Source organism: Centroberyx affinis, unplaced genomic scaffold, assembly GCF_046629955.1.
Source record: "Centroberyx affinis isolate AG114_WGS23_722 - 3 ecotype Tasmania unplaced genomic scaffold, CSIRO-AGI_Caff_v1 ptg000786l_1, whole genome shotgun sequence".
Lineage (NCBI taxonomy): Eukaryota > Metazoa > Chordata > Actinopteri > Beryciformes > Berycidae > Centroberyx > Centroberyx affinis.
In genome coordinates this window covers 54917-74714 of record NW_027279393.1, presented here as the reverse complement: position 1 = coordinate 74714, position 19798 = coordinate 54917, and the positions used below count along the sequence as shown (strand labels likewise).

Below are 19798 nucleotides of genomic sequence, written 5' to 3'. Positions count from 1 at the left end.
TGTGTATGTAGGTTGAAAAATGTGGGAGCTACCACAGTTTCAAAACTTGGAATATTTAGTAAAAATCACAGCCTCTAGAGTTCCTAGAGTGTGTGATGACATCACCACTCTAGCAGGCTGAAGATTCTCCATTCATTTCTATGGGGAAGAATATCATGTTTAAACATAAATTGTGAAAAAACTATAAATCCCAACACTTAACCTGACCGGCGTTGTCTACAGACGATATTGTTCTCACTGCAGCGGTTCTCGTCACAGGGAGGGATGAGCATTAATGTGATAGTAATGTGATAATAATCTCACTAATCTCTGTAGGGAAATTCTCTTTTCTGTAACTGTGAGTAAGTGTTGTAAGAGTCTGTTTATACTGAGTTAGTTGGGTTAGTTAGTTTCATATCCACAAATTTTCTATATCCTCCCCAATTATCATTATCAATTATTATGATTAATACAGTCTCTGGAAGGTAAATGGTGAAGTGTGTTCTCTGTTAATTATTACAACAAACTATTTCAGAATGTATAATTTGGTTTAGTGATGACCTTATTTTAATTGTATTTATTTTTTAAATTTAAGTTTGTTAGTCTGTATTGTTTTTTTTACCTTTCCAATTTTTAAACTGTAAATCTACAATGTCTGAATGTTGTATAAATGTTAATAACAAAAGTTTATCATTCAGTTTACCATTACAGAGGAATCAGCAGTGTCACAGCGCCCCCTCTGGACAGATTATATATCTCCCTCTGAACTGAGAAATGACCAGAAGAGGATGTCACGTGACTTTCTGTTGGTCTCTAAATTATCAACCTGATAAATGATCATTAGAATCTGTGACTCTGCTCTCTGGAAGTGTTTGTGTTTTCATCAAGGTACCAGAAGGTTAATTTGGTGTCAATTAACGTGCTCACTATCGACTGTAATATATAAAAAGACCTTTTGCACAATATTCTTTGTCATATGAATGCCTGAACAATCTTTTATAGGTTATAAAACAACTATGATCCACAAATACACAACACACATATCAACACAAAAACAACTCTAAATTAGGTTTTCAGAAACATTTTATTCTTTTATCAAACCCTTTTTTGTTACACTAACAAGGAAGATGCCATACTGCAAATCCAAAATTTCCCCCAACACAGACCCCCCCCCCCCCCCACACACACACACACACAATCAATTCAAACTGGAATAGAGTAGAACATCTACACACAATATCTGACTGCTGTAATTCCATAATGAAGACCAAAATCCAATTCACCAAATACGAAAAAAAACCCCAAATAGATACAAGTAACACAGAGCATAAAAGCGGTGCAGAAGATAACAATCAATAAATGATAATAGATATTTCTGTAAAAGAAATGAAACTACGGAGCCCCTAAAGTCCCGATAAGAGCAAATAAAAACACATAAAAATAGGCTATGACTCAAAACCATAAGTGTTATACACAAGGTGGGAAGGTGGTATATATAGCTATCACAATCACCAGTAGTGATATCCTTGAACGGTTACTTGGAAGACTGCGTGAAACGGTCAATGTGCGTGAGGGCAGTAAAGCAGCAAAAAATCACCTTCCTACATGGGCCCCTGACAGCTTCTGGGCCCCGTGGATATTTACGCCAGTGTCCTCTCTGTTTGTTCTCTCATCATGTGTTTGGTCTCTGGTAGCTGCTGTAGTAATCCCTCTCCACAAAAGCTCTGCAGAAACAGCTGTACAGCAGCATCAGTACTCTGCTGATGTTGTTACTCCTACAGAGGAGGATTTACCTGTACAGTGATGCTGCTGCCAGTTCTGACTGTCACTCAGTTAAGAGAAAACAACCTGCATTTAATAGTAGCACCAATACAGTATGGAGGCAGGGGTGAAGCACAAATGCAGAAAAATGATCCAAGAAACAACCAGAAATATTCATCTTTGATAAGTAAATCAACGCAAATTTTAACAATTTGATTTGTCCAATAACTTTCTGACAGATCCTATGATCCTTTTATAGGTTATAAAACAACTATGATCCACAAATACACAACACACATATCAACACAAAAACAACTCTAAATTAGGTTTTCAGAAACATTTTATTCTTTTATCAAACCCTTTTTTGTTACACTAACAAGGAAGATGCCATACTGCAAATCCAAAATTTCCCCCAACACAGACACCCCCCCCCTCTCACACACTCACACACACAATCAATTCAAACTGGAATAGAGCAGAACATCTACACACAATATCTGACTGCTGTAATTCCCTAATGAAGACCAAAATCCAATTCACCAAATACGAAAAAAAACCCAAATAGACAAATAGAGTGATACAAGTGACACAGAGCATAAAAACGGTGCAGAAGATAACAATCAATAAATAATAATAGATATTTCTGTAAAAGAAATAAAACTAAGGAGCCCTTAAAGTCCCGATAAGGGCAAATAAAAACACATAAAAATAGGCTATGACTCAAAACCGTGTAACGTAGTGTTATACACCATGTGGGAAGGTGGTATATATAGCTATCACAATCACCAGTAGTGATATCCTTGAACGGTTACTTGGAAGACTGCGTGAAAAGGTCAATGTGCGTGAGGGCAGTAAAGCAGCAAAAAATCACCTTCCTACATGGGCCCCTGACAGCTTCTGGGCCCTATCCTATGACCCTATCCTAGATCCTATGACTTAAAATCTCAACAAGTTTTGTTAATGTGCACTTTTGTTGCAAATTAGAAACAACTGCTGCAATTTATCTTGATGCCTCAGTAATTTATTGGAGTTCATCATCCTCTTCTTATCTCCACTCATCGCCTGTCAAGACAGATTAACAGACAGATTAACAGACAGACAAGGTGAAATATTGAACTCAATCTGCTTTTTTGTACATCAGAATGAGGATAAAAAATCAATGCCGAGTGTTTTCTGTATAATTACATTGTAACACTGAGTGAGAAAATGTTTTATCAGAATGACTTTTTGAATCCTCACCAGCAGGTGGATGTGAATTACAACTCTAAATTGTGTTTTCGTCTAAAGGGAATCAATGATTTAGTAAAGATAGAGTAACTGCTTATATATCTGTGAGTATTATGCCAGTACAGCAGTTATGCACATCTGCACAGAATAGTTTACATGATGAAGTACTCACTGTGATCAGGTAGAAGATGCAGCTTTGGCAGATGAAGTCTCCAAAGCTACAAAAAGACGACAAAAAATGTTTTATTTGAAATGAACAGCAATATTATAAGAAACAGAACTGTACATGAGAGATTAGTGATTGATTACTAATGCCTGGCCGTCTGCCTTGTCTTTTAAGTACAAACCATGGAAGCAACAGATATTATAATATTACACATTACAGTACAGTACATGCCAAAAAAAATTAATATATTTTTTAAGGAAGAAAACTTACTGTTAGCAGGTCTGAACCCTGAAATACAGACAAGAGGTTACATTATTACTCAATGACAGATTATGATTTAAGATTCATGAAAGGAAACATAAAGAGAAAATTAAGTTACATATATGCATTACTATTACTAGATATGTCAACTAAATGTTTCTGTTAAGATAATATTTATATTTTATGGACTTTGCATTACCAGAAGCACCACACATTAACTATATATTAAGACTGTCACAAGCATGTGTGCTAAAATCCAATAGTGGAGTAAAAATGGCTTCATGATGAGTAAAAAAAACTGTTCGTCCCTCACCATTATTGTTCCTTCTGCAGATGAAGACTCCAGCGATGCAGATCACCAGGAGGAGCAGCAGTCCAACGACTCCAATGACAAGAGCAGTATTGATCCCTGAAGGAGAACATGGAACCAAAACAGAGCATTCAGACTTTGTCACATAACACTGGATGGATCACATTATGTTTTTGTTCCACTTCAGTATTTTAAGTATAGAGAGGAGGTCATGTGAATCAGACAAACAAGAGAGACACCTAATGTGTTTTAGTGAACCGACCGGCACGTTTGGTTTCCTTCAATATTCTCATGGAGTTAAAAACTGTCTGATTGGAACACCATAGGGGGCATAGAAACATAGGCTGGAACTTGTAATAGATACCATATATAAAATCTTTTCAAAAGTTTAATTTAATCTTTTCATTTGGATATATAAAACTGACAAAAACTTCTTATGGAAACTTCTGATCTCAAAAGAAACAAAAACAAAATATCAATATGACTGACAAAAAACAAACTGAACTGGATGACAGAAACTAAAATGACAACAAATAAACAACAACCAGACAAACCAAGTACAACAAAAACAAAATGTATTCATAGCTACTCCACTAGAGGGAGCTCCACAGATTTTGTTCATCCCAGATTTAAGACTAACCTGGGAAAGGAAACTTTTTTTATATGCAGCAGTAAGTCTGTGGAATAGGATGCCAAGTAATATTAAGACAATTAAAGGTCTAGGAGGTTTCAAATGTGCACTCATGAACAAGAACTATACTCAGTGTTTGAGTGTCTTTTTCTTCTTTTATGATATTGTCCAATACATTCATTCATTCAGCCATTCATGAATTGCAAGTCAGGTGTAAGAAGTAAACTAAATGTCTCTCCTCCTCCATCGGCTCTGATCCCAGTCTTACCCCGGTTGTTGGTCTTGATCACAGCTGGGTCCAGTTTGGTGACGATGTCCTCCTTGACACCAGAGAGCTGAAACACACACTCGTACTTCCCCCAGTCTTCAGGTTTGACTGATGAAACGTCCAGCTGAACGCTCCTCTGGAAGGTTCCATCGTGGTTGGGGAGGATCTCTCCCTGGTCCATGAGGTCCTGAAGCTCCTCTCCATCTCTAGTCCAGAACAACATGCCTTTGTCAGGGTAGAAACCTGTAGCGTGGCAGCTGACTGGAGAGGAGGGAGACTTCTGGAGGAGAGACACAGAGGGAAGCACTAGAGAGAGAGAGAGAGAGAGAGAGAGAGAGAGAGAGAGAGAGAGAACATTAGAAACAGAAGAGACAGATGAACATTGTTGTGTCCATGAAACTACATCAGGTCATGTGACTCTACCTGTTCTCTGCAGAGTGCTCTTCCCATAGTGCACATACTTCTTCAGCAAGTCAATGCAAACCTGGGACAAGAAGTACTTCCTGTATGCTAATCTAGCATTGTTACTGTTCCAGTTCTGTTTGGTGATGACAGCCTGCGGTGTTGGAGCGATCCATGTCAGTGTCTTCAGGTCCAATACCAGCCAGTCTTCTCCATCATAACCATGCTGATTAAAACCATTAACATAATCCCCAGTCTCATCATCCCATTCACAGCCAAATGTCCTCTGGTAGGTGTGGACACCTGAGAGAGAGACAGAGACAGAGACTGAAGTAAACCAGAGTGAGATCCTAGCGCAGTCAACTATCAGTGGTTGATATCACATCTTTACCACAGAGACACACTGATCCACAGACACCAAAACAGAGGATCTACACCTACTGCTGTTACTGGCTGGATGGAAGCCGCTCACAGCCAAACATAATGTGGACAGTGTGGACGGCTCAGAGAGAGACAGAGAGGCAGAGACTGCTGTAAAACAGAGTGAGATCCTAACACAGTCAGTATCCTCTCTTTACCACAGAGACCAACAGACACACACACACACACACACACACACACACATACTGAGGTGGAGTCCTGACTAGCCGACACACACTGAACCTGATCCTGGAGTTAACATCACATCCACTGAAACCCTGCAGCCAGTGGATCAGTCCCACAATATCCTCTTCCTAGGAGAAACTACAGAAGCTCACTAGACTGTCCTGAGGCTGGTCTAGAAGCTTCCACTGAAGGAGAGTTTCAGCCTAGGATTAGTCACTAGGCTAGACCTGGTCAGCCAGGACAGTGAGGGTGCATTCCATTTGGTAACGATTTCTCCTCGTCTCCTCGCCTCGCGTCTCTTCCTCGACTCCTCGGTCAAAGGTCACGGAGGAAACGAGGAGAAGATGCGAGGAGGCGAGTGAACCTGGCTTGTCAATTGGAACGTCTTCACTCCGCCATATTGAACTGACGTGTGAAGCGTTGCGTTGAGGCTCGTCCCGCTCAGGATGACAGCTGTCTAAATTATTCTAAGGCTCATGTTTTATCCACATAAAAACGTTTAACAAAGTTCAGATTAATGTTTAATTCATCTAAATTATGCCAGCCTCTAGTGGGCCTTTTCTACCTCAATAAAGGTAGAACAAAAAATCCCTAATGCCTAAAAAGCGTTTCTGTTTCTGTTTTTATTCAGTTTTTTTGTTATTCTGTTTGCTGTATGCTACATTTTAATTTTGTGAAGCACTTTGCAGCACTGATAAGAAAGGTGCTGTACAAATTGTCCAACTTTTATCCTTTATGCGACTTGGATTAGACAACGATCATGTGGGCTGTTTGACACTTACTGGCAATGAACCAAAGTGCTTTCTTTTTATTCCTAAATAAATAAATACAATTCCCAAATAACCATAGATCTAGCTGTAAGAGCAAAATGTGCGATTTAAAACAAGGAAATGCTGTTAATGTTTAGTAAGAATTTATTCTCCAGAAGAGAAATTCCATGGCAACACACACAAACACAATTCATAAGCATGATGAATACTGAATGAGAGACACATCAAACAAACGCAGCAAACCAGCTGGTGATCCAGAGAAGACACAGAAGTGATTCCAGCAAAAGACAAACATACCGGCCTTCATGATGAAAATATGTGCTGTCATGGCAACGGTCATTACGCACCGTGACCAAGGTTATGAATATGGTGAGAATGGAAACAGAGGTAGGCTACGCCTAAAAGGCAGAGAAATTTGCATTTTATTTATTTTTTTACATTAAAAAAATAAAATAAAACTGTCTCTAATATAGTTGAAAATCGCTCCGTCTGCTGCTCAGCCCGTGCGTCCTCGGTCACTTCCCGGAGAAACCCCAGCAGCTCCCTCTCCTCTTCGCCTCTTGGCTGCCGGGGGACCCGAGGAAGCCGCGGAGGTCACACATGGGAGCGGGCAGCAGCATCTGATGGCCCCGGTTGCTCGTCAGGGGGACTGGGATCGGGGCTGGATGGGGAGCGCACAGCGGCTGACTCCGGCTGCTGGTCCTCCACATGAGTCTGTTAAAGCGGGAGGGAGCGCCGACGGCCTCCCGCCGATAGCCTCATGCATGAGGGAGAACCGGGGCCAGCTGCAGCCGTTTGCTCCCCATCCTCAGACCCAGAGCCCGTTGCTGGTGACTTGAGGTCCTATTAGAAAGAGACGCGCATGGTAAAAGAGACGCATGTGTGCATTTATAGGCTATTTCTATATGTCCTAATGAACGGATTTCATTTAGGCTTATTAGACCATGGAATGTCATTCATATTAATGATAAATCCTATAAAATAACTCCATAGCCTATAAAATTCACGTTACTTGCCCCCCACTCACCCCACTATGCGCTGGAGGATCAGCTGGCCGTCTCCTCTGTCCCTATATCACATTCAAGCCTTAAAATAATTTACTGATGCCTATTTGGGAAAAGTTTGACATCCTACAACTACAGCAGATCTGTCAGTATATGAACATTTAAGTATACCCCTTCATTAACAAATGTTAGGCTAACATTTAAAACCTCTGCTATTTCTGTTTGAAAAATATATAACAAGTTGGTGCTACTTACTTACCTTGCGAGGCAGCTGGATTCGCGGAATCATCTGGCAAGTCAGGTTAGCTACTTACACCTGTGGATTTTTTTTCTGCCAATGTCCGCACGTTTTCTGATGGGATGGAGGCGGGCTTATATCCGCACGTGCCAATAGTTAATTGACTTCACTCATTATTTCCGCATCGAGGATACACCTGAGTATCCTCCGAACACGCCTTATTGGAGGACGGAGGCGAGGATACTTGAAGGATCCTTCATGTGTCTTTTAACCAATTGGAACATCCTTAATGATGGCGGCTCATTTTTGGATGCCGGGTCAGCGAGGAGACGAGGTCGCGAGGACGGAGGAGGAGACACAAGACAATGCACCCGAGGAGACATGAAGGATCCTTCATGCGTTTTTTGACCAATTGGAACGTCCTTCATGATGGCGGCTCATTTTTGGATGCCGAGTCAGCGAGGAGACGAGGCCGCGAGGACGGAGGAGAGGACGCATTTTGGCCAAATGGAATGCACCCTGAGTCTGTTCAGTAGTGTGTTACTACAACTGGTCAGAATAAGGCAGAGACCAGCAGGACAATTATGGAGACTGGGAGGCAGTCTGTCTGTCCTGATTGGTCCATCCATCCATCAATCATTCCATACAACCAACAACTATTTCCACCTGCAGATGTTGGCTTGGTGCCGCCTACTGGGACGGACCAACACACTGCACTGTGGTCAGTAGAGTTATTATCATCTAATGTGTTTCTACTGCTGGAGATTTATTATGGGATGGACCAACACACTGTGGTCAGTACAGTGGAGTTAATATAATCTAATCTGTAGTTCTACTATATATGTATTATGGGATGGACACAGCAGAGTTGGGTGTTGAACTTTTTCAACCTGTGACCTGGATGAGAAATTGAACATCTTGTCCTGTCAGCAGGTTTATTAAAACATACTGCTAACTGTCATATGGGACCCAGCAGAAGCAGCCTGTGTCCAGTTTACAGTCCTGCTCCGTAGATTGAGAAACCAGGCAGTAATGTTATTCTATCAGCTGTGTGTTGTGAAACTGTTGTGATAAACAGGTTTCTACAGTAGAGTTATTATGTTTTTTTTTTATTATAAATTATGCTAAACTAATCTATTGGAGATGAACTATTAATAACCTCTGTTGGTTATTATGGGATGGACAGAAACATTGTAGCAGTACAGCAGACTAGCATCCAGTCATCGTCTCTGTGTGTGTGTGTGTGTGTGTGTGTGTGTGTGTGTGTGTGTGTGTGTGTATGATGGAAGCTACTTCTCTGTGCTATTTTACAACAAACCAGGATGAAAAACATTTCAGCAGAATAAAGTGAAACACAAACAAACCTCCAGTTTGGTTGAAGCGCTGCTTCAGAGACTGAAGTTCGTCTTTGAAGAACTGCTGGGCATCCAAACATCTCACAGTGTGCCACTCCAAGTGCTCTGGATAATCTGCTATGAATTTGTTCATCCAGTCCGGTTTGGATTCTGTTCTCTTGGTGTTGCTGTCATAGTGACCAATCTGAACTCCATCAACCAACGCAACAGCCACAAACTCTGGGAAGTTTGGGACTTCAGTGGATCCAGTGTGTACAAACTTCAGGGAGTGAGTCACTGTGAGACAAACAGTTAACATAAGAAACTCAGGTTTTCATTTACATTTTTGCCGGGCCGGTTTAGAAAGTAGCTAACTGATGGATTGACTGACCGACCTACCCATTGTTGGAAGTCACGCGATAAGTGGCGTCAAGACCTACACAGTTATGGTGGTGTACGTGATATCGTGTTGTTTGCACTGTCATGGTGTTTCTGCCCCGGGTTGCGGTCGAATAGTCTTTTTGCTTAGGAAGGTTCCTAACTGAGTGAAATTACCCGCAAGTACCTAAGTGGCAACCATGATAAGAGCTGTTTGAATTCTCTAAATGCTAAGGAAATGTGCTTCAATGCTTCCTTACTTATCTCCTTTAGCATAGGATACACTGGACCATCCTTTACGAAAGGAAAGGAGATAATGCCGCCCCACAATTCCTTGCGACGCACCATTCGGCCGTTCATGAAAACAAACGATCATGACCGACAAGAGACGCAGATCAACATGCAAGTTACCATTGCTTATTAAGCATTTTCCATCTTCTGCCATAACTTGCTAATATGTTTTGAACTTTCAACAACATGTTAAACCCATAGGCGAACTATAAACTTTACGTTGCTGTAACGCTGTGAAGTTAACGTTGTAGCGTAACCTCTGATCAGTTTGCATTAGTTATTTCTTCATTCTGAGTGTTGTTGTATTGCAGCCTTTAGGAATATCATTCATTAATTTTTGCACAGATGCTGAAACCCTTGCCTTACTGTAATAAAGGCCTGTATCAGCCATAACAAATTCAAAGCACAATAAAGTCAACATTTCAAGGTGTTTACTGAGTTGTGTGGTGGTTCTTAAGCTATTATATGCATAGGCTTATAATCAGATCATAATCAGCATATCGACCATAACACAGAAGTCTGTCTTTCAAGAAAAAGGGATATGAGACGTTTTTAGCCAGATGATGTTTTTAATTCAACATGTTTGAAACTTAAGAATGATGATGTGTACAGTAGTAGATTTGTAGGCCTAACATGTTGTGCCTATCTTGCATGAATTTAACAGTTATTTTCATACAATCATACTAATTGGGATTCATAAAATGAATAAGGATAAATATGAGTGGACAGGAGGGTGAGCGTGAGCAACCATTCTCAATGTGACAACCATTTTGTTTCACTTTTGTGACTGGTAGCCTATATTCCTTTTTTATTTCAATTCCAACCTTGGTGATGAAGCAATATTTTTCACCGGGTTGTCCACGTTTATACAGCCTGCATGAAACATCACGGTAAGAACACACGGGGCCAAGTATCTAATGCCGCTTTTCCACTGCATAGTACCGGCTCAACTCGCCTCGACTCAACTCGACTCTACTCGCTTTTGGTAGTACCACTTTGGTTTTCCACTGCAGATAGTACCCCCTCAATGTGCCCCACCCCCCAAACTGGTCGTCATAGCGACGCTGCGACGCTGCATGAAACTCGACACACAGCTACTATGGAGGATATCGAAGCGATGGTGTTCTTGATTCTCGGTATGTGGCTGTTAAGTCACAGCAAGGAGACAGATTTTTATTTCAGAAGAGGCTGAAGGCAGCGAGACAGCAGACTGCTCTCTGGCTGCTCAAGGCGAAGCAAGAGGGTAAGCTAGCCTGGTAGCTAACGTTGGCATATACATCCCGTGTCGCGATGACGATTCTCTGACCAATCAGTGGTCTGCAGTGTTTTTACGTCACTTTTTGGTATCGCCTCAGCTCGCCTCAGCTCGCTTGGAACCTCGACGGAGGTGCTACGAAAAAAAGTACCAGGTACTAGGTAATATGGTACCTGGTACTTGGCCAGTGGAAAACCAAAAAAGGCGAGTAGAGTCGAGTCGAGTCGAGCCGGTACCATGCAGTGGAAAAGGGCCATAAGATGCGCTTTTAGTAGTCCATCATCGGAGCATTGTAGTTTCACACGGCAGACCCACGTCATTAACATCCGCCGTCGCATAATTACGTAGTCTAGTGTAAGTGCAGTCGGATTCTCTAAGCACCGCGGTTGTCTTTTCCTAAGTCCTTATGAATTCTCCTTCACATCTTTCCTTACCTCATGACGTTTTCCAACGAGGTCAAGGAAAAGTGGTTAGGAATAGGAGTTAGGAGGTATTTTTTTGACTATTCGACCGCAGCCCCGAATTTCAAACTGGAAAAACATGGCGGCTCGTTTAGAAACTTCCTCTTATATTACGAAAACGGTTCACCGAAATGTGTATCTGAAAACATTTGAGGCAAGAAATCAGCCATGCAGTTGTTGAATCTGTCTTCATTTGACATCGACAACGGTTAGTTTAAAAGTTTGTACACGAGTTTCGGGAGTTTCCAGAGGGCGAGTCGCACTACTATTCTCGGTTTAACCAACACTTAGCCTAACTCAACAAAGTCTGATGTGATATCAGCCTAGGCAGTAACGAAATCAAATTGCAGTTACAACAACTACAAAGGAAAGATTTTAAATGTGATCTTACCTGGAGATGCAACATGACAGAAGAGGAGCAACAAAATAATCTCCTTCATCTTGCTTTGATAAAGAAGTAGACTACATTTTAAAATAATGAATAAATCGTCCGCTGGTTGAAACTTTCCCTCCTGTCTGCAGACGTTACACAGTCAGCCTCACAGTCAAGAGTCCAATTCCATCCAATAGAAATTCAGAAAAGACTGTTACATCATGGGTTACTAGGCTGAGTTGAAGAGCTGAGGTTGTTATATGAAAGTGAAACTACAGGCTAGGGAGAGAAGACATTACTTCACACACATAACGACAGATTTTGCAGATTGTTTTTGTCTCTCAGTCGTAAATATTCTCACACTAGGAGGATTAAGCAAAGATGTGGTATCACACACAAAGTCACACTGCATTTTAAAAAAAAATCTCAATCTATCATACCATAAACCTATTTGACAGTTAATGTCAAGCAATTACAAAGATTTTATGTTAGGCTACTTTTCTATCAAAATGTCTTTTTCTTCCTGGACAACAGAAAATCTTTGGTGGTGGAGACTTCTTTAGTGGTGACTTCATGGTGTACCAGCAGGTGGAGCCTATAAATTACAACCAATAAAACCATCATTGATTTTTGAACAATCCCTGCCAAGTTTCTGTAATAACAGACTGACTGGAACACACTGACTTCTATTTTTAATTTTTTTGTTATAATTGCATCAAACTACAAGCAGTAGGCTAGTCAACATATAGGCCTACAACTGAGCAGCAGATTCAAATACAACATATAAGTAACAAAACATAACTTACAAAACATAAGCCTATATTTAGGCTATAGACTATGCTAAGTTTGTATAATGGAATTTTTTTTTATAGCAGCTATAGGCTATAGCTTAGTCTACTGTTGACTCAATCAAAAAAAAAAAAAAAAGTTATTTTTTGCCTTTATTAGAGGGTTGAAAATGGAGAGAAGCAGCAGGATGACATGTGACAAAGGTCGGACACCCGCACACTGTCAATTTGAACCAGTTGCCGTTGTTCAGTTGCCCAGCCAAACCTTTGCTTTTACATTTTATTTTATTTTTTATTTTACTCGTATTATTTAAGTAAATTGTGTCTTTTCTGCTCCGCCTTAAAAGGTCCCAGGTCTCTACATGATCAATGGTAAGCCTGTTGCGCTCACTGACGGATAATAAAATGAATCTTATTTGCACGTTAAATACTTAAAAAAACAAAGAAAAAATAAATGAAGTGATAAATGTTGGAGCCATTTCACATTAATGTTGGCAGGGGTTAAAGTTGATAAGTTAATAAGTAAATAAATCTGATTGGCAGTTTCATACATAATAATGTCAAGCGAGTTCACATGCCTGCCAACTCTCACGCATTGACCGTGACGCCACAAGTCCATTTTCTCACGCAGTGAAAAACAAATTCATAACTGATAACGTCGTGACGCGAAAAAAGAGACACTGACAGCAGGACAGACGAGACAGAAATGTATTATATTGTAATTTATTCCCATGCATGCTGCTCAGAGTAATCTCAGTCAGTCAGTCTGTCTCTCCCTCTCCTCTCGCGCCGTGCGCACCAGGCAGGAGTGAGAGTGAGTTGCTATGGTTACGGGGGACTCTGTGTCTGTCCCTCTGAAACTTTCTCATGATTCCCAATAATAGGTTTTTTAGGTTAGTATGCCTATGCAAAATCATGAATATAAGCACCTCAATGCTGAAATCTAGTAATATAACATAATTTTAAATTTTTGGTTAACATTATACAGGGTTGCTGTTGCTTGACTTAATCCAAGAGGTTAGGTGTAGAAATGCAGGAAATTTGTTTTAAATTACTATTTTTTTCTGACTGCTGCTTACATGTATGTCAATAAACCTATTCATATTCTAATAATTTATGAAAAATATAACTCTCTAAATGGGGACAGTTTGCATAATGAGTAAGTTTAGTTTGATACTCTAAGTACATTTTGCTGCCAATACTTATGTACTTTTACTTAAGTAAGATTTTGAATGCAGGACTTTTACTTGTAATGGAGTATCTTTACATTGTTGTATTGCTACTTTTACTGAAGTAAAAGATCTCAGTACTTTTTCCACCACTGGAATTGATTATATAATTTAGTAAGTTACGTTATTTCTTGTTTCTGTCACAGATCTGGTAGTGCGACATGCTTGGAATGAGAGCAAGAGGATGTGTGGAGTTGCATTTTGGAGTGCGGTCTTCAATGAATTCAGTTGTTATTAATGTTTTCAGTTGCTCTGTGTGTGTGTGTGTGTGTGTGTGTGTGTGTTTGTGTGTGTTATAAAGTTCAAGTGCCTTGTTCTATTGCTACCCGTATAGCGTGGCTGTGGCTCACTCAACAATAAATCGTCTTCTGATTAGGAATAAACCTGCATTCTGTGTGTGAACTGTCCATAGCTGAATATGGCACTATGCTGCTTTGACATACAGCATGTTGGTGTTCAAGTTTGCTGTCTGTTGTAGTGTAAAATGTTCTAAAACTGGTGTAAAATGTTGGCCATTCAAATTCATACAAAAATCATGAATGATGCGCAGCATTTAATATGACGTCATTATATAGACTTTCTCTCAGCACCCCCAACTCTGACTGACTTCCAGCTCCCTGCCCCTACTGTTGGCCTAGGTGAATGGCAGCATAGTTTACTTTAATTAAAGTCGAGATGAAATGAAAAATGCATTTTTAACCCTTTTAGATCACATCCCCGGTCATATTGTGCACCTATTTAACAATATATGCCAAAAATCCATTTCTTTGTATTCTTATATCAAAATCCAATCATGTTTTCTTCCTGTAATACAAAATATGCCGTGTGCTTACGTAAACATGAACCAACCAATTTCAACCAATAATATCATGACATCCACCCATCAATCATTCTTCAACCTCTAGCTAGCCACACCGGTCATATAAAACCGCACTTCACCGTTTCTGGGTCTTTGCAGCTGACAGAGCAATATGCAGTGGCGGCACCAGAGATTTTCTTTTGCTGGTGCTATGGGGTTGCTCGACTTTTCAGCGAGGGTGCTCTGAAATTTTGTGTTTCCCATTAATGTGCCGGTCGCGACACACGTACACATGCGCACACACACACACACGCGCAGTGCGCACATACGCAGTACCCGCTCCACAACAGTTACAATGTCATTCTGTGTTAAACACAAGGCGAGATATTCAGCTCATGGGATATAGATGTAAGGTTCACAAGCCTGCCTACGTAAACACACCTCTCTGAATATAAGATTTCACACAATTATGCCACGGACAGGGCTTACACACAAGCAGCAAGAAACAGAAACAGGTTTGTGCACATTTCAGTCTCAGATTCTGAGATCACAAACTCATGCTGCCAGTTACCAACACCTCGACTAATGAATCAACAGTATTCCGTTCCTCCATAGACCTAATGTTATATGAATGAGCATCGCATAGAGATAACTATAAGGAGTCAGAATTTGTGCCTCAACCACCAAATGCATTAAATTCATAAGAGGAAACAGAGGGGAAAAAAATCATGCACTTACCATTATGTGCAATTTAATATTACAGTGCAAATAAGAGTCTTAACTTTTCTGGTAAACCAAAATATCGCGGGCAGGTGCAGGTCCCCTTCCTCATCTCCATCCTCCGGCTTTTCTTGGTCCTGGTCAGTGACTAGCGTTGTGTCTACACCTTCATGAGAGCTATTATCACCTGTATTAGGTTCACAATCACTCTCCTTTCCAGGTTTTGATTGAGTCTCCATACGTGGACGTTTATGGAGTAAAAAACGATCCATGGTAACTTAGCTAATGCTACAAAAAATTGCGCTCTGGCCTCTGGCTAACAGGAAGTGGAAGGTCAAAAGTTCAATGCTTGCTGCGCCCATTGGCCGAATCAGATCACCTGTGTTGGCTTTATGTTTTTTAGTCTAAAAATAATCGGTTTGTTTTATTAATGTATTCATTCATTTTTCAAATTATACATTATAGTATTCACACATTAAAAATTAAAATTTCTAAATAAACCACAGAAATTTCTTGGGGGTGCTAGGGGGGTGCTATGGCTATCCTAGGGATAGCTACAGCACACCCAAGCCCCTCCCTGGCGCCGCCTATGGCAATATGGAGAGAGATAGGAGGAGATGTGTGTTTGGATATCAGTGGGCAAAAACTTTGTTTTCATTTCCAAAACAATGTTGCTGAGGTCTAATTCATTCATCTCTCCCTTGTCCTCCCCCTGATCTAACAACAGGTGAGGGAGGTGTGTGTGGAGCCAACAGTCCTCTGTAGCTCCGTTTCTCTCTGTAGCTCCATATCGCGCTAAACTCTAAGCCCCGCCCACTGTTTAGCGGTCCAATCAAATGCGAAGGATTTGATTTAAATCCCTCTTGTAACTGTACACCGCTCAAATATTCCGTTTCACTGGGAAATACGTCACAGTACAGAAGCTGAAGACACTCTAACTTCCGTTTCAGTGGGACTTTAAGCGTCAGGTGAGTGTGGAGGCAGAATGCCAGAAAGAGACCTGTATGCACGCACGCATACAGGAACATAGATCAACAAACAAATGATGGAAAAAGGTTTTTTGTTTCGAATATTTATTTTTTGTTTATTTGTTGATTTGAACTTGGATCCCTGCACTGTTTGGGTTGATTTCCCCTTTTTATTTTGATACATCAATCATTATTAGCACACACACACTCCTGCCATAAAATCATCCGCTTGGATTCCATCATCAGAAAATCATCAACCAACCTCATCAAACAGTGAGTAACCTAAGCAAACAACAGCAGAACAATCCAAGTGTGAGCGCGTTGTCACCCCGTACAGTGGCGGCCTTAGCTGTTTCACCCGTTTCAACTAAAACGGGCCCCGCCCTCCCAAAGGGCCCCCAACTGACATGCAAGCATTAAATAATTCACCCACTTTTTATATATATATGTATATATATTGTGGCGAGCTGTGGTTACTTCAATCAAAGATAATACACTGGACACAGTTTCAAAGCTAACAGCTTTAATTGCAGTTAGAACCAGTTAGCAGTTCAATATTCACAGCAAAACGGTAGGCGGGTCATTTCTTTCACTATGAACATTACTAACGGTGTCAACTAATACGAACTAGTAAATTCTCAAACTAAAGCAAATACACATAATTAAAAGAATCTCTATAAGCAATTATTTAGGGTTAAATAATCCTACCAGGCCAACAGTGCATGAATAACAAGCTCTCCAGGTCTGACGTGAGCTGTCCATGCCACGGTGCTGAAAGAGCGCGAAGCCCAATTCATTGTAAACAACCCCTATCTGTGTATATTTAATATATTGAAGTAATGGCTACACCCCCGTTTCCCCCTATATATTGTATTTTAGAAATTCAGAATTTCTAAAATACAAAAGGGGAAACGGAGGCGTTGCCATTACTTCAGTATATTAAATATTACAGGCACATTGCCAAAACGGCACAAAGAACTGAGCAATTAAATGATAAAACAATAACGAACTACAAGATATTTAAAAAAAAACATGGCAGGCTCTTTCAATCATTGTGAATTTACTGCGTGGAATCCTTGGAATGCGCCATTACGCAGTGCTTAGGTCACGTTTCCTACAGCCTACCTTACAGTGCTATAAATCATAGGAAATAACCAGTATGGATAACATTTGCTAAATGTGAAATATTTGTAGATATATAATGAGCTCTGTCCATAAAATCCTTTTGGGGATGTGCTTTACGCACGGATGTCCCATGGAAATACAGAAGCACAATATTGCGCAATTAATCTTTCAGTTTATCCACAGACAGAATATCTCACGTTTCATGTCCAGGAGCTCTGTCTCATCACACTGTTGTTCTAAAGGTATGCAATCATATGTATGAAATTACTTATGGAGTTTGATTGCACTGAGTTGGTCAGTGGAAGAAAGGAGAAGGAGAGGGAGAGACTTCACATCTGTCTACCAACGCCCTGTAGCCCGTCATACTGGTGTAATTTGTGGGTATGTTTCAGGGAGAAAATTGAAAAAAAAAAAGTATTTTGGTACAATACTCGTTTTTTAGAATTCTGAAAAGGCATTGTACTATTTTGCATGGTAACGTTGTGTGTTTGAGAGAGAGAGAGAGACGCATCTTACTATCTGAATAATGCGCCTTTTAAATAGCAGGAAAATATTGCGCCAGACTTTAGACTAGGTTTTTGTTGGTCAATGGCGCAATCGCTTTCCGCTGCCTCAAGATAGCAATGCGCCAACAATGCGCCTGACCACACCTCATTTTAAGACCAACACGCCCATGGGCGCAAAGATGGGCGCAAGTACATTTGCTATTTAAACAACGTGGGCGCTGGGTGTGAAAATGACAACTGTGTTTCTATGTTGAGCTGTCCATGATGCTGAAAGTGCACATAATGCATTTAAGTTGAAGTCCAAAAATATACCATTATTGATGCAAACCAACTTGAATCCTCGCTTTTTTTTCTCTTTTCTCCCCCCCCAGATGCTTAAGGCCGCCTCTGCAGTTATCTGAAGCATGTTGTGTTGGGGTGCTTTGGAGTTCGTACCAGTTGTCTTTGTCCTCTTCAGCCTTATTTGTTGGTGCACAGCACTGCAGGATGGTTAGTTTGCAGTACTTTGAACTGAGATGTACTCTGATCAGCCTCTCTCTCACTGGTTCCCATTCCAGCAAGGTTTAGTCTTTCTCCTTTGACAGAATGATGGCTACACCATGTGTATGGGTGTCTGTGACCTGAATGGAGGATGGTGGATCCATCGTAAAGCAAGTCCAGCAATATTCACTTATCCCCAGGAGGTCCAGGTGATGCCTCTTTATCCCACTGAGGACTTGTGCCTGAAATGCTACAGTAGAGCACCTGCTTATATATCTGTGAGTATTATGCCAGTACAGCAGTTATGCACATCTGCACAGAATAGTTTACATTATGAAGTACTCACTGTGATCAGGTAGGAGATACAACTTCACTGGATGAAATCTCCGCCGCTACAAAAAGACGACAAAGTAAAACTAGAAAAGGTTAAATTTTTTCTGAAGAAAATTTGTGGGCTTGCTTCAGCAAGACAGGTTGAAGACAGTTGAATTGATGACAAAGTGTTTAAATGTCTGTACATTTTGAGTATTTTGATCTGCTGTTTGCCGTAGTAGCTCATAGCTATAGTAGTAGTAGCAGTAGAAACAGCAAAGGACTGAAAGCCAGTGCAAGTGTAAACCAGCTACAGTGTAGTAGAGAGACTGCTGACACTGTAGTAGCTGCAGTAGTAGTAGTAGTAGTACTACAGTACTAGAAATTTCACTGTTTGAAGTAGTTAAAATGTGTAACTGAACAGTAGTAGGAACACTACTACTAGACAATACCACTAGTAGTAGTAGTAGTAGTAGTAGTATTAGAAGTAGTAGTAGTAGTAGTAGCAGCAGTATTAGAAATAGTAGTAGTAGTAGTAGCAGTATTAGAAGTAGTAGTAGTATTAGTAGCACTATCACTGGCACTAGGTCACAGAGAGCCAAATAGAGAGATAGAGTTGTGTGTGTATCTTACACAGTGAAAATACACTGTAGGTGGTTATATTGACTCCAGAAAATAAAAACATTTGAAAACCTAAGACACTGTTTATCCAGTTAATTCCATGCATAAAATGCAATCAAGCTGTAACACAAAAGTCATTCAATACTTGAGTAAACATTGTCCAGGATTCAGCAACAGCAGTGCTCCCACAGAGGCATAGCCTACTATTCATAAAAGTGATTATTTATTTTACTTGAACTGCATCTACCCAAAGCTCCCTGTACTGGGATCCCAATGGCGTAGGGGGGAAAAGTCGCTGTGAAAAGTTGAATTATTCTTATAGATGAAATGAGTGTTGTACTGTTTTGAAAACAGGGGGAAGCTTTCAGAGCTTGAGCTTTCAGAATCTGTAAACCAACTGCATGTCTGATTACAAAGAGTTTTAATAATACTGTGGTAAAAATATAGACGTAGTAAATATAAGAGCCAGTTGCATTCAAAGGCACTGGGATACTTTTCTCATCACTCTACAACAACAATATCGAACGAAACTAGA

General features: G+C 40.4%; 1 protein-coding gene across 2 annotated transcripts; it reads right to left on the bottom strand.

Annotated features, from left to right (window-relative positions):
- Positions 1–1164: 1164 nt before the first annotated feature.
- LOC139644788 (major histocompatibility complex class I-related gene protein-like) lies at positions 1165–11858 on the bottom strand. Of its 2 annotated transcripts, XM_071520271.1 has the most exons (8): positions 11734–11858; positions 8988–9254; positions 5027–5308; positions 4604–4909; positions 3708–3803; positions 3404–3421; positions 3140–3185; positions 1165–2802 (listed from the first exon to the last, which is right to left on the bottom strand). In XM_071520271.1, exons 1-7 carry the CDS (start codon positions 11780–11782, stop codon positions 3145–3147), a joined length of 1059 nt encoding a protein of 352 aa, XP_071376372.1. In that variant the 5' UTR covers positions 11783–11858; the 3' UTR covers positions 1165–2802; positions 3140–3144. The 2 variants fall into 2 exon arrangements, with proteins under 2 accessions (XP_071376372.1, XP_071376373.1); XM_071520272.1 differs by lacking the exon at positions 3140–3185.
- Between the last annotated feature and the right edge of the window lie 7940 nt (positions 11859–19798).

Coding starts and splice junctions, on each gene's coding strand:
- LOC139644788 (XM_071520271.1), bottom strand. CDS start 11,782: ATGAAGGAGATTATTTTGTTGCTCCTCTTCTGTCATGTTGCATCTCCA. Junction 9,255..11,733: donor CTGTCATGTTGCATCTCCAG/GTAAGATCACAT, acceptor TTTGTCTCACAG/TGACTCACTCCCTGAAGTTT. Junction 5,309..8,987: donor GCGCTTCAACCAAACTGGAG/GTTTGTTTGTGT, acceptor TCTCTCTCTCAG/GTGTCCACACCTACCAGAGG.